Below are 14596 nucleotides of genomic sequence, written 5' to 3'. Positions count from 1 at the left end.
TTACAGGTAATGCGGAAATCTCATGAAGCCCGTGAAAAATTGCTTCGTCTAGGAATTTTTAGACATGTGGATGTTTTGATTGATACATGTCAAGGTACATATTGTGACATAGTTATCTTTATGATTCTCTTTCCACCATCCATCCTCCAGGATCACAGAAAGGCTATTCGTGTGGCCAGATATACATAGCACCTAAAGGTTTATCAAGCAGATAGGTCGTGGTAGTTAACAGTCTCAGGAAGAACTGGATTTTTGTATCAGGCTGAGGGAGGAATGGTGCACTTGGAAAATATTGTCATCTGAACCCCTGGACTACACCAGGGTTCTGAGAATGATTCCGAAGGAAGGAGATAGGCTTCATTCAGCATGTCCCAGCCCAGCAGCTATCTGAAAGCACTCTTGGCAGAACCCGTCTAAACGTGTACTTTAAAAAGAGGAGGGAACCAGATTTCTGTTTTAGTTTTAGCTCATTTTCTTATTTGCTTTGTGATATTGGGCAAGTCTCTCAGTTTAGTCAACATTCATTCTTTTACTCATGGGCACCTGCTAGGAGTCAGGCCCTACGCAGGTACCAGGGAGAGGTGCTGCAGCATGCAAGACACAGTGTCCTCCTTCAGAAGCTTTTGGTCAAGTGGGGCAGGGCTCGGGGACAAACGTGATGATAGCTCAGGTGACAGGTTTTGCTGTAAGGGGTCTAAAGAGGGAAACTTAGAATTTCCTAGAAGGGGTGATCCATAAGCTGGGCCCAAAAGATGCATATGAGTTAGTCTGGGGAGAAGAGGGTAGTGAGGTGAGGGATGAAGAATGTTCTAGGTTGAGGGATAGCATTTAACAGGCCCAGTGGCCAGAGAAGGGATGGTTCATTGGGTGGACTGCAAGTGTTTGGTAGAGCCAGAATGCAGATTTTGGGGAATAAGAGTGATGAGAGAAAAGGTACAAAAGTAATCAGGAGACCACATTATGAGGACCTAGTATGTCATGGTAGATTTTGGACTTTATTCTGAATTCAGCAGACTTCCATTGACAGTAAATATTTAGATTGAATCAGTGAACAAGTAAACTCTTTCGAATTGAATGGGGGATAATTTCGAGAAGACATAAATAAGACAATATATGAAAATGCAAAAATATAAAGTGCTAGTATGATCTAAGGGCATTTTTATTATTTGGAATATAGTTTCAGCCAAAACTAACAAGAGACCCAAATTAACAGTGGCTCAGACAAAAGAGAAGTCTTCTCCACACGTTTGGGAGACTGTCAATGGCTTTTGGGTGGTTCTGCTCCTTGAGGTCACTTCAGCTGTTGTGGTTTTCCCATGTTGCCCTTGTCTCTTCATCATACCTAGGATCCCCTGATCCCTCTGATGGCTGAGCACCATGCCCTCATTCCAGCATCGGGTAGTATGAATGGATGGGCCTCACCCTTTAAGCACCTGTCCCAGGTGTTGTACACAGCACTTACCTTTCATGCCATTGGCCAGGACTTAGTCACATGGCCACACCTATGTGCAAGGGAGGCTGGGAAATAAAGTCTGAGTGGCCAAGCACTCAGCTAAAAAATGGGGGATTCAGTTATGATTAGAACAGTGGTTCTCAAAGTGTGATCTGAGGTCTGCTTTTTGCGGGGGGTGGGGGGGCGGCTGGCTGGTATGGGGGTCAAACCCATGACCTTGTTGTTACCAGCACCGTGCTCTCCCAAGTGAGCTAACTGGTCAGACCACTCAAAGTGTGGTCTGGGAACAGCAGTACTGCTCTCACCTGGGAACTTGTTAGAAATAGATATTTGACTGAAGCAGAAACTTCAGGGGTGGGGGCAATGATCTGTGTCATAGTGAGCCCTCCAGGAGATTCTGATGCATGTTGAAGTTTGGGAACCACAGGAGTGGTAAAAGGGAAGAGATCTGGGGAGACAACCGTTCTGTAACCTTCAGAGTGATAGTAATATAGTCAGGACGAGATACCTTCTGAGAAATGTGTTGTTAGGCGATTTTATCATTGTGCAAACATCATAGAGTGTGTTTACACAAACCTAGGTGGTATAGCCTTCTGCACACCTAGGCTATATGGTATAGCCATTATAATCTTATGGGACCACCATCATATATGTGGTCCATTTTTGACCAAAGCGTTGTTATGTGGTGCATGACTGAGCAGTACCTGTTTAGCAGCAAGTGTTTATGTGCACAGTCCGATCAAATCCTCACAAAAACTGGTGAAGTGTCGGTATTATATTTTTTTAAGTTTTATTTTATTTTTAATTGATACATAATTGTACATATTTATTGGGTACAATGTGATGTTTCAATACATGTAATATAGTGTAATGATCAAATCAGGGTAATTGACATACGTCAGCACAAACATTTATTGTTTCTTTGTGGTGAGAACATTCACAATTTTTTAGCTATTTTGAAATATACAATACATTATTGCTAATTATAGACACACTACTGTTCAGTAGAACAGTAGAACCTCATCCTCCTATGGAACTGTAACTGTACCTGATGACCAACTTCTCCCTTGCCTTACCCTACCCCATCCTCTGGTAACCACTGTTCTCTCTGCTTCCATGAGATTTCATGTATGAGTGAGATCGTGCAGTATTTGTCTCTCTATGTCTGGCTCATTTCACTTAACATAATATCCTCCAGTTCATCCATGTTGTTGCAAGTGGCAGACAGGATTTCATTCTTTTTTAAGGCTGAATAGTATTCCATTGTGTATATGTACCACATTTTCTTGATCCATTCTTCCGCTGATGGACACTTAGGTTGATTCCATGTCTTGGCTATTGTGACTAGTGCTGCAGTAAACATGGTAGTACAGCTATCTCTTGACATACTGATTTCATTTCTTTTGGGTGTATACCCAGTAGTGGGATTGCTGGATCTTTAAATATTTTTCAGCTAATGAAATCAGGGCTCAGAGGTTTAAGTATCTTGTCCAAAGTCAGACAAGTGAGTGATACAATTCTAGGGCCCCAGCCCTGATCCATTACCCAGGGATGCTCTTCTCGGTGGCGAGTTTTGTTGGTGGCATTTGGTTTCAGCTCTTTTCTCTCCCTGGTATACACATGACCTTGTACATGGTCAGCTGGCCCACCTCTGACAGTGGTTCTCTACTCTGGCTGCCCATTAGCATTAAGTAGGAGCTTAGAATGGTTTAGGGCAGTGAAACTAATTCTGTATTATACTGCAGTGGTGGACACATGTCATTATACATTTGTCAAGACCCATAGAATGGACAACACCAAGAGTGAACTCTAATAAAAACTGTGGCCTTGACTTGATAATAGTGTAAGTGTTGGCTTATCAGTTGTAGCAAATGTCCCGCACAAATGTGAGGAGTTAGTAGTGGGAGGAAATGTGCGTCGGGGAGGGGGAGGGGTTTTTTGAGAACTGTGCTCTCTGCTTTATCTTTCTGTACACCTAAAACTGCTCTAAAAAATAAAGTCTCGTTAATTTAAAAAAGGGTGGGGAGTGCTGGCCAGTTAGCTTACTTGGTTAGCATGTGGTGCTGATAACACCAAGGTCGTCCCTGTACTGGCCAGCAGCCAAAACAAAACAAACAAAAACAAAAACAAACAAAAAAAAGAAATGGTGCCAGGGCTCTGTTCTAGACCTGCTGAACCTCAATATGTGGGAGCCAGTGCCTGGGCATCAGTAACTTTTGACAGCTGCCCAGATGCATCTGGACATCCAGCCAGGTTTGAGCTTCTCTGCTCTGTGCAGTGCGTGGAGTTGTCCTTCCTTGCTGTGAGAGGCCCCGGGCCCCTGCAGAGCGCAGTCCGCCTCGAAAAAGGCACAGAGCCAAGGGGTCATGAGGCAGCTGCACTGATCACATCCTGGCTGGACCGAGGACAACAGTACCTCTTACATTGATAATTTGATAAACAATATCGTGTTTATTGTATCTCTTCCAGGTTTACTAAAATCCCTATTGCCGCGTGTACTCCATGGCTTAATGTCAGTTGAATCGAGGCTCCGAATATTTTTAAGGACCTCCCTAGTAGGAGAATAGATTCCTTTAGCAAATATTGTTTGTGTAAGCAAATAATGCTGCTTATATTTATCTGCTGCAGCAAAGGTTGACTGTTTTTTGATATATTCTACCACAGGAACTAGAAACAGGTTTTTTGGTGTAGAAGTGTATTTTGCTTTTGTGTGGGAGTGTTCTTAAAGATGGTACATTTTCCTAAGGAGATTGTAAAATAAAATGAACTTTCAGATTGCTTTTTGTCTTTTTTGGCAAAGGAACCCCAAATAAAATGACATTTCTAACTGTCTCGTTGTTTAATGTGTTTAATTTACTTAGGTGATGATGCGTTACCAAACGGGTTAGATGTCACCTTTGAAGTCACTGAACTAAGGAGGTTAACGGGCAGCTATAACACCATGGTTGGGAACAACGAAGGCAGTATGGTATGCTGCAGCATTTTTTCTTTTTCGTACTGGAACTTTGAATTATGATCTTTTAAAATACGCAATCTAAAATTGATAATAGCTTCAAAACTCTTTTTCATTTCATGTACCTTAATCTGTTGTTATTGGTGGTTTCTCTTTAATCTCCCTAGAAATGATTATAATGTGTTATGAGTTGTTTGATAACAATATTAACATCAGTCATTAGGAATGATTTGGGGAATGTTCATATCAACAATCTTGTTCAGGTTCACAGCTTGTCCCTTGTGTTCACCAGGTTTGCACATAGGATGTGTGCACTGGCAAAGACAGGTTTTATTTTATTTATTATTTTTTTATAAGATGACCAGTAAGGGGATCTTAACCCTTGACTTGGTGTTGTCAGCACCACGCTCACCCAGTGAGTGATTCGGCCATCCCTATATGGGGCTCCGAACCCGTGGCCGTGGTCTCATCAGCACCACATTCTCCCGAGTGAGCCATGGGCCGGCCCCCAAAAGCAGGTTTTAAAGAGTGAAAGCAATGGCCAGTGACAGGCCAGATCTTTAGTCTACATTTTTCTTCTGTTTTTACAAAAGCCCCGCAGCTAGCATCGTCTTTATTGAAGGTTGTCATTCCTTCCATTTAGACGACTGCTATGTTTTTCCCTCCTAGGTCCTTGGCCTCAAACTCCCTAATCTTCTAGGACGTGCAGAAAAGGTGACTTTTCAGTTTTCCTATGGAACAAAAGAAACTTCGTATGGCTTGTCCTTCTTCAAACCACAGCCCGGAAACTTCGAAAGAAAGTAGGAAGCCAAGCAGATCATTTTGTACAGTGGCCTGGTTTAAAAGTTAAAATAGATGGTTTGTTTGTGAAAAGAAACTTGACAGAATCAGCTGCCACTTCTGTAGTGTGACAACACGATGTAGATTTCCTCCTGAAGATGAATCCCCCAAGTGTAGTTTTAAATCTGTTGATTTAAATGTGTACAAGTTCTAATCACTGTTTCAGCTTCTAAAGCTCTATCCTGTTGTCTCCTAGTTTCTCTGTAAACTTATATAAAGTTACTGGACAGTTTCCTTGGAGCTCACTGCGGGAGACAGACAGAGGAATGTCAGCCGAGTATAGCGTAAGTGGCCTCTGGTCATTGTCTTTGTCGACTCGGGTGAAAGCAAAGTGCCCTTTCGTTAATTCCCAGAGACAGCCAGAGGGAGGCAAGGGGAGGCCAAACCCTTTGCGGGTCTCATGGGGCTGCCGTGGAGATGAATAAGCAGATAACGCTCCCAGCAGAGTGCTTGGCACTTCTCCGGCACCTGAGGTGCGTTAGCTGCTCATGCTCTGATCCTCGTGGGCCAAAGTTGTGAAAATGCAGCACATGGAGGTAGACCAGGTGGGCTGCAGGTTCAGGACATAGACATGAGCTTTGCGAGCATTTGCATTTCTGCTTTTTCTCCAGGTGGCAGCCTTTCCTCGTCTGGAAGGGAATAGCCCTCAGACCCCTTTCTCCTCTCATACAGCCCTTGTGTGCCCTGTGGTGGGGATGTGCAGGGGATGTCCTGGGGCAGACGCTTTTCTCTCCAGTAGCTCTCAAGTTGCAGACTGTGGCCAGCAGTGGTCAGACACCTAGGAGCTTCCTCCCGTCCTTCTCCCCAGTGTCCCCCTTTATCTCTTTTTTCTAAGCCTTTTTTATAGAGTACATTCGTAGGAGAGTAGGAACACCTTGTTTGTCCACATGGAGTAGCAGAGATGAAAGACACTAAAGTGTACACTAGGCTGTGGGGTAGGTACAGGTGGAGGGCAAGAGGAAAATGGCCTTGCAGCCGGCAGCCCTGAAGTTGAATGAGTGGAGCTTTTAGAGGAGAGGACTGGAGTGTACTTGGGCTTAGTCTTTGGGGCCCACATTCAGTAGGGGCTCGCTGCCCTGATAAGATCGTCCTGTCTGGCCCCACCTGTCCATCTGACAGTGAATTCAAAGACATAAGGTGTGTCTCCTCTGAATAAGAGGGTCTTTTTTGTTAAGAGCTGCCTTATAAGGGATGAAGAGATGATTTAGGAAGCGCTGCCCCTCCTGCAGGAATTTGGGAAGGTGCCTGAGTCTGAGGTGGCTCTAAGTGCAGAAATAGCAGGTGAACAAGGAAGCCCCTCCTGTACCATCCCCTGGTTCCCCAGCGCCTGGCATGGTGTCTTGCGGGGGCTTCATAAGTAATTGTGCTGAGGTGAGTGCCCCCAGGTTCTCACCCTGAAAGTGGGTGGGGTGGGTGTTCTGGGCCTTTGATGGTGCCCCACCCACCCCTAATGGCCTTGAGTTCTCTTGCCTGAGGGCTACAGAGAATGCTCAGTGGGACCATGGGGTGACCTGACTTCCTTGTAAGAGTTAAATTACCTTCATACTTCTGAAAGCCACCAAACAACATTGCTCACTGTTCAGAAAGAACATGGGCATTTCTCTGAGTTAGAAATCTAAGACAGGCTGTCCTGGCTTCAGGGAAAGAGTGTCAGGCTGAGAGGCAGGTCCCACTTGCCTGGACCCCAGAGATACTTGGTTCAGGCTTCTTTTTTTTTTTTTTTTTTTTTTTTTCTCTTTTTGTCTTTTTTCGTGACCGGCAACTGTAGCAGTGCACCACCGGGCCGGCCCTTGGTTCAGGCTTCTGGCTGTGGGAAGGATACTCTTAGCTCATGAGACTTTGTCTCCTGTTTTTCTCTGGGGGCTGATGTGAGTTGTCTGGGTCCGGGACTGGCTTCAGGCAAGGGGTTAGGTGGACTGAGAATGGGAGGTATCAAATTGTCTTAGGCATCTTATTCTTTAAAAAGAGATGGAAGAGATGGCACCTGTTGACTACAGACTTACCTGCAGCCTTCAGACTGTTGGCCCTGTCCCCTCACCTGGAATACAGTCCTACTGCCTGGAGCAGGGTATCCCTGGCCTCACTTCACGGCATTCCCTGTTCCTCATCTCTCCTTCTCCCCTTCTGCCCTTTCTCCCTCCCTCTCATCATTTAAAAAAATTTATCTTAAGTATTTAAATAGTTAATTATTTAGTGATGTTTCATTCCAAAAAATGATTGTGGCTGCTTCCTCGAGTGTGTGTGGTGCAGAAAGCCACTCACTCCCACGTGTGCGTTTGCAGTTTCCCCTGTGGAAGACCAGCCACACGCTCAAGTGGGAAGGCGTGTGGCGAGAGCTGGGCTGCCTCTCCAGGACTGCGTCGTTTGCTGTTCGAAAAGAAAGCGGACATTCACTTAAGTCATCTCTTTCGGTAAGGACTTTTTTTGTTGAAGTAAATAAGTTTGTTGATCGGCCAGCTGTCTTTGCCACCATCCGGGCTGATTGAGAAGTGTCACAGAGATCGGGTGGCTGAAACAGTGGCTCTTGGCTCTCTGTGAGTCATGGTACACTGCCTTGTGTTATTTTTTCTAAATCACATAAGCAATAATGGGTAAAGGTGTGTTTAAGAACTGACCATGGAATTCCAGCTTTCAAAAATAATTAGGAAGCTGGCTGAGTTGACTTAGGCCAAGGTGGCGAGTTCCTTGAGAGAATGACCCAGGGTCATAAACGCCACGGGACGAAGGGGGTTGTTTATTCATGTGAACCACAATGCCTTACTCTCACGCACCGCCCATGCCTCAGCGTCCTCTTATGCGAGTGTACTTCAAAAAGTTTGTGGAAAGATCTATGTTATCTTTCAATTCTATTTTTGCATGAACTTTTTTTTTTTTTTTTTTGTCTTTTGTCTTTTTTCCGTGTCCGGCAACGGATCGCAACCCTCAGTGTTGCCCCCGTACCGGACCGGGGACCGGCAACGGGATCGCAAGCCTCGGCGCTGCTCCTGTGCCTCGCTCAGCCAGTGAGCGGGAGCCGGTCTGTATGTGGGATCCGAACCCTCGGACGGGAGCGCCGCCGCGCTTCCCAAGCGGCGCACCATCCAGTGCGCCAGCGGGCCGGCCCCCTTTCCATGAACTTTTTTTTTTTTTTTGTCTTTTGTCTTTTTTCCGTGTCCGGCAACGGATCGCACCCCTCAGTGTTGCCCCCGTACCGGACCGGGGACCGGCAACGGGATCGCAAGCCTCGGCGCTGCTCCTGTGCCTCGCTCAGCCAGTGAGCGGGAGCCGGTCTGTATGTGGGATCCGAACCCTCGGACGGGAGCGCCGCCGCGCTTCCCAAGCGGCGCACTATCCAGTGCGCCACCGGGCCGGCCCCTTGCATGAACTTTTTGAAGTACCTTCATATAAGCCAGGTATAATTCTACCTTCCTCCTACGGTTTCTGTAAAGATGAAGCATTTAATCATGGTAAAGTGCTTGTTAGCACAGGCCTAGCATACAGTGAGTGCTCAATTAGCATTTGTTGTTATTTTATAGAACTACTTGAAGTGAAAAACTCCTAAACAAATTTCTTTCAGCATGCCATGGTCATTGACTCTCGGAATTCTTCCATCTTACCAAGAAGAGGTGCTTTGCTGAAAGTTAACCAGGTACTGTTCTTTCACCTAAACTCTGTAGGGTGGAGGGGAGCCAAGCTTTTGACAGTAGATAGTCTCGGCAGGCTGGGTGACCCTAGGAGCATGGGGAGTCACACAGAGCATCAACATTTTTAATACCAAACTTTTCCCTTTAATTGTAAACATCACTCTAGAATCGCTTGCAAGGATTGTCAGCTCTGTGCTCAGGGCTCCTGGCCCTGGAATTGTGTGCTGCTCCCTGCACTTCATTCTTGTGCCTTCACAGAGCCCAGTGGCATCTTTGATGGTGACACATAACAGGCCAGGAGGAGAGTTGTGATTCCGTGCATAGGGTTTCCTTGGTTACCCGTGAAAGAACACCTGAAGACAGAGACCATAACTCCTACACCTGCAGGGGCCAGGCAGGGGATGGCAGTGAGAGATGCTGGCGCTCTTTGCCTGGTGCCTGTGGAGGAATAGTCTTCATCGCCTTAAAGAAATGTGCCCCTCAAGTGGTTCTGGAAGCATGCTTTTAGTTTGTCCTTCCCTTTCCCTCTTTTTTTTTAAGCCAATGAAAGTATCCTTTAGTTCACCTCTACTGTAATGAGGATTCACCTCTGGTATTGTGACTCTTTTTTTCCTTTTCTTTTTCCCAATTTTATTCATATTTATTTTTGTGGGATACACTGTGTTGTTTCAGTTCATGCATATACTGCACAGTGATTCACTTAGGGTAGATGGCATAGTAACCTCTCAGTTCACCCCTTCTCCTCTCCTCCACCCCTCTCCCCTCCCAGCCTCTGGTAACCATTATTCTACTCTCTACTTCCGTGACAACCACGTTTTTTTTTTTTTTTTTTTTTAGATTTCACATATGAGTGAGACCATGTGGTATTTGTCCTTCTGTGCCTGATTTACTTCACTTAACATGATCGTTTCCAGTTCCATCCATGTTGCTGCAAATGATAGGATATCATATCTTTTTATAGCTGAATAGTATTCCATTGTGTGCATATACCACAGCTTTGTTATCCATTCATCTGTTGATGGGCATTCTGGTTGATTCCCTCTCTTGACTATTGTGAGTAGTGTTTTGATGAACGTGGGAGTGCAGGTGTCTTTTTGATATATTGATCGCATTCCCTTTGGGCATATGCCAGTAGTGGGATAGCTGGGTCATAAGGGAGATCTATCTTTAGTTCTCTGCGGAACCTCCGAACTGTTTTCCATAATGGCTGGAGCAATTTTCATTTTCACCAGCAGTGTAGGAGGGCGCCCTTTTCTCTGCATTCTCGCCAGCATTTGTTGTTTTCTGTCTTATTGATAACAGCCATTCTAACTGGGGTGAGAAGATATCATTGTGGTTTTAATTTGCATTTCTGTGATGATTAGTGATTTTGAGCATTTTTTCATGTACCTTTTGGCCATTTGTATGTCATCTTTTGAAAAATGTCTATTCAGGTTCTTTGTTCATATTTTAATTGGGTTTTTTTTTTTTTTTTGCTGTTGAATTGTTTGAGTTTCTTATATGTTCTGGATATAAGCCCAAGATGTGTAGTTTGCATACACTTTCTCCCAATCTGTAGGTTTCTCTTTACTTTGTTGATAGTGTCTCTGGATGTAGTCCCATTTGTGTATTCTTGGCTTTAGTAGCCTGTTCCTTGTGGTCTTGTTCAAAAAAGCACTGCCCACTCCCATTTCATGTAATGTTTCCCATATGTTTTCTTCTAGTAATTTCATAGTTTGGGGTCTTAAATTTAGGTCCTTAATCCATTTTGAGGTGATTTTGTGTATGGTTAGAGAGAGGGGTCTAGTTTCAATCTTCTGCATATGGATATCCACTTTTCCCAGCACCAGTTATCCAAGAGGCTGTCCTTTCCCCTCCATATATTCTTGGCACCTTTGTCAAAAACCAGTTGGCTCTTAGTGCGTGGTTTTGTTTCTGGGCTCTCTATTCTGTTCTCTTGGTTTGTTTGTCTATTTTATGCCAGTATCATGCTTTTTTTGGTTATTATAGCTTTATTGTATATTTTGAAGTCAGGAAATGTGATGCCTCCAACTTCATTCTTTTTGTCCAAGGTTGCTTTAGCTATACAGGGTCTTTTGTGGATCCATACAAATCTTAAGATTGTTTTTTCTATTTCTGTGAAGAATATCATTGGTATTTTGATAGAGAGTGCATTGAATGTGTAGATTGCTTTGGGTAATATGGACTTTATTTTTGGTGGCTGGTTGGTATGGGGATCTGAACCCTTGACTTTGGTGTTAACAGCACCATGTTCTCCCAATTGAGCTAACCAGCCAGCCCTAATATGGACGTTTTGATGATATTAATTCTTCCAACCCATGAACATGGTTTATCTTTCCATTTATTTGTGTCCTCTTCAGTTTTTTTCAACAATGTTTTGTAGTTTTCATTGTAGAGGTTTTTCACCTTGGTTAAATTTACTCCTAGGTACTTCATTTTTTTTGGTGGCTATTGTGATTGGGGTTACTCTTTTGATTTCTTCTTCAGCTGTTTTGTTGTTGGTGATTACTCTTTAGTCTCATTACTTGTTTTTGATCTGTCTAGGTTTTCTAGTTCTTCATGGTTCAACCTTGGCAAGTTGTATGTATCCAGGAATTTATCCATTTCTTCTAGGTTTTCCAGTTTGTTTGCATATAATTGTTCATAGTAGTCTCTTATGATCCTTTGTATTTCTGTGGTATCATTTGTAATGTCTCCTTTTTCATTTCTGATTTTATTTGAGTCTTCTCTTTTTTCTTCATCAGTCTAACTAAAGGTTTATCAATTTCATTTGTCTTTTCGAAAAAACCAAATCTGTTTCATTGATCTTTTGTATGTTTTAAAAATTTCTAATTCATTTATATCTGCTCTGATCTTTTATTATTTCTCTCCTTCTACTGATTTGGGGTTTGGTTTGTTCTTGATTTTCTCTTCCTTGAGGTGTAATGTTACATTGTTTATTTGAAGTCTTTCTTTTTTGACATAGGTATTTATTGCTATAAACTTCCCTCTTAGAACTGCTTTAGCTATATCCCATAGGCTCTGGTATGTTGTGTTTTCATTTGCATTTGTCTCCAGGAATGTTTTAATTTCCTTCCTGATTTCTTCTTGGACCCATTCATTTGTTTAGGAACATGTTGCTTAACTCATTAGTAAAGTAAGTTCATAGACAACCTCAGAATACTCCTGTGTCATAAGGGGGGTGAATAAACCGCTTACATCCTTCCTATGAAGACTAAAGAACAAACTTAACAAGACAACAACAGATACAACAACCATATAAGATGCAGGCAATATTAAAAGATGTAACTTGAAACAACAAAATGTCAAAATGTGGGGGGGGGGAGTGCCAAAGTGTAGAGTTGGTTCTTTGTTTTTTCTTATATATCAAAGTTAAGTTGTTATTAGTCTAAAATAGTCTAACTGTAACATGTTTTCTGTAAGCTTCATGGTAGCCATAACACAAAAACTTATGAGACATACTGAAAGTAAATAGCAAGAAATCAAAATACACTGCCAGAGAAAACCACTCAAACCACAAAGAAAGACAGTAAGATCAGAAAAAGGAAAAAAGGATTAACAAAACAACTAGAAAAAAATAACAGAATGGCAGTAACAAGTCCCTATATATCAATAATAACTCTAAATATAAATGGATTAAATGCCCCAATTAAAAGACAGCAAGCGGCTGAATGGATTATAAAACAAGAACTAACAACATGCTGCCTACAAGAAACTCACTTCACCTATAAAACACACACCAGCTGAAAGTGAAGTGGTGGAAAAAGACATTTTGTGCAAATGGAAACAAAAAAAACAACAGGAGTAGCTATACTTATATCAGGCTAAGTAGACTTCAAGCCAAGGAAAGTAAAAAAAAGATAGGGAAGGTCATTATATAATGATAAAGGGATCAGTTCAGCAAGAGGATATAACAATTCCAAATACATACACACCTAACTCTGGAGCACCCCATTATATAAAGCAATTACTATTAGACCTAATGGAAGAAATAGACTCCAACACAATAATAGTTGGGGACTTTAACACCTCACTTTCAGCAAAGGACAGATCATCCAGACAGAAAATTAACCAGGAGACATCAGAATTAATCTACTCTAGGCCTGTTGAACTTAATGGACATTTATAGAACATTTAATCCAATAGCTGCGGAATACACATTCTTCTGAGCAGCACATGGAACATTCCCTAGAATAGACCTTATGTTAGGTCACAAAACAAGCCTCAACAAATTTTAAAAAATTGAAATCATACCAGCTACCTTGTCAGACCACAATGGAATAAAACTAGAAATCAACAACAAAAGGGACACTAGAAACTGTACAAATACCTGGAACTCCCTTTCCCTCTTTTGCTGGAGGTAGGGGAACAGAGACATGGTTCTCTGTTATGAGATCACTAACAGTGCAAGCACACGAGGCGCTTACCTCGGGCAGCGGACAGCTGAGGGGTGCCCAGGCTGTGATGATCTTGAGGTCTTCCCAGGTACCTTCCCTCGCTCCGGCCGATGGTTGTCAGTTGTCACGCAGGGCAGAGGCCTGGGGCGCTTCATCTTCAGTTAGGGAGAAGCTGGAAATCAGATTTTTACACATGTCGTAACTTATGAAAGAAGGTTAGCTAGTTTTTTCCTCCAAACCCTGATTAGGTCAACAAGCCATATCCACTGCCAGCTCTGTGGTAAATGCTCGTGTTGCTGTGTTTCTCTGGCATGAAGGAGAAATGTACTCCGGGTCATTCGGTACCGTTGATGATTCTCCAATCTCTGCCAGTGCATTGTTACTATCTGTAACAATTAGGATACCGCTTCTAGGAGACAGAATGTACTGTTGCCTTTTAAAAAATATAAAACAGCAAAATTAAATTGCAACTGCCAAAGCATTATCTTGTTCCCCTTGTAATATGGCTATTTGCTCTAATTGACCTGTGGATTCTTCCCCCACAGGAACTGGCAGGCTACACCGGTGGGGATGTGAGCTTCCTAAAGGAAGATTTTGAGCTTCAGCTAAATAAACAACTTGTATTTGATTCAGTGAGTATCTAGCCAGAACCTTGTCACCTGCGTTGCTATCCCTTGTGTTTGGAATCTTCTTGAAAATCTTAGTCCTGAATATCTGGCACTAAAATGGAAGCACAGAGCAGTGATGCTTTGACCTGAAGTGCATATCTTTTCAATTTAGCCAGAATTGAAGACACTCTGAGGAGGAGCAGGAATTATTTTCTTTTAAAAAGAACCTGGGACCACATGGGACACAAAAGAGTCCCTTCCCTCCTATCATCTCAGGGCCTTCAAAGAAATGTGGCTCAAGGATGTATGAGGGTCTCTTTTCCCTTGAAGTGTTGGTTCAATGGAAATTCTCAGCTTCACCTTATTTTGCTGGGTCTACGGGGCTCTGGGTGCTACCGGGCATTTCTAAAATCTTTAATCCAGTTTGGTTAATTTCTTCTGATTCACTCAGGACATGAGTAAGTTATGGGATTGGGATCTAGCCAAGGCAGCCCCAGGCTGGGAGAATTCCTGTCTGGTTTCTTAAGACTCCCAGTGCCCAGGGTGTCTGGCGGCAGCTCTCAGCCTACTGCTACTGCCTGTGCCCTGATCTACCTTAAAATGTGAGGGCAGGGCTTGCCCAGTTAGCTCAGTTAGTTAGAGCATGGTGCATACAACAGCGAGGTCCAGGGTTCGATCCCTGTACCAGCTGGCTACACCTCCCACCTCACCCCCCGCCCCCC

The 14596-nt window shown here is 43.3% G+C and overlaps 1 protein-coding gene across 1 annotated transcript in view; it reads left to right on the top strand.

Moving 5' to 3' along the window:
- SAMM50 (SAMM50 sorting and assembly machinery component) overlaps nucleotides 1–14596 on the top strand; it is a 40515-nt gene that overhangs the window by 8428 nt on the left and 17491 nt on the right. Inside the window, exons 4-10 of the mRNA XM_008581540.1 lie at nucleotides 7–94; nucleotides 4315–4421; nucleotides 5076–5206; nucleotides 5443–5530; nucleotides 7529–7657; nucleotides 8803–8874; nucleotides 13812–13898. Of these exons, the coding sequence (XP_008579762.1) occupies nucleotides 7–94; nucleotides 4315–4421; nucleotides 5076–5206; nucleotides 5443–5530; nucleotides 7529–7657; nucleotides 8803–8874; nucleotides 13812–13898 (702 nt within the window). The remainder of the gene's footprint in view (nucleotides 1–6; nucleotides 95–4314; nucleotides 4422–5075; nucleotides 5207–5442; nucleotides 5531–7528; nucleotides 7658–8802; nucleotides 8875–13811; nucleotides 13899–14596) is intronic.

Source organism: Galeopterus variegatus, unplaced genomic scaffold (genome assembly GCF_000696425.1).
Source record: "Galeopterus variegatus unplaced genomic scaffold, G_variegatus-3.0.2 Scaffold2389, whole genome shotgun sequence".
NCBI classification, from domain to species: Eukaryota; Metazoa; Chordata; class Mammalia; order Dermoptera; family Cynocephalidae; genus Galeopterus; species Galeopterus variegatus.
This window is presented reverse-complemented; position numbering and strand designations above follow the sequence as displayed.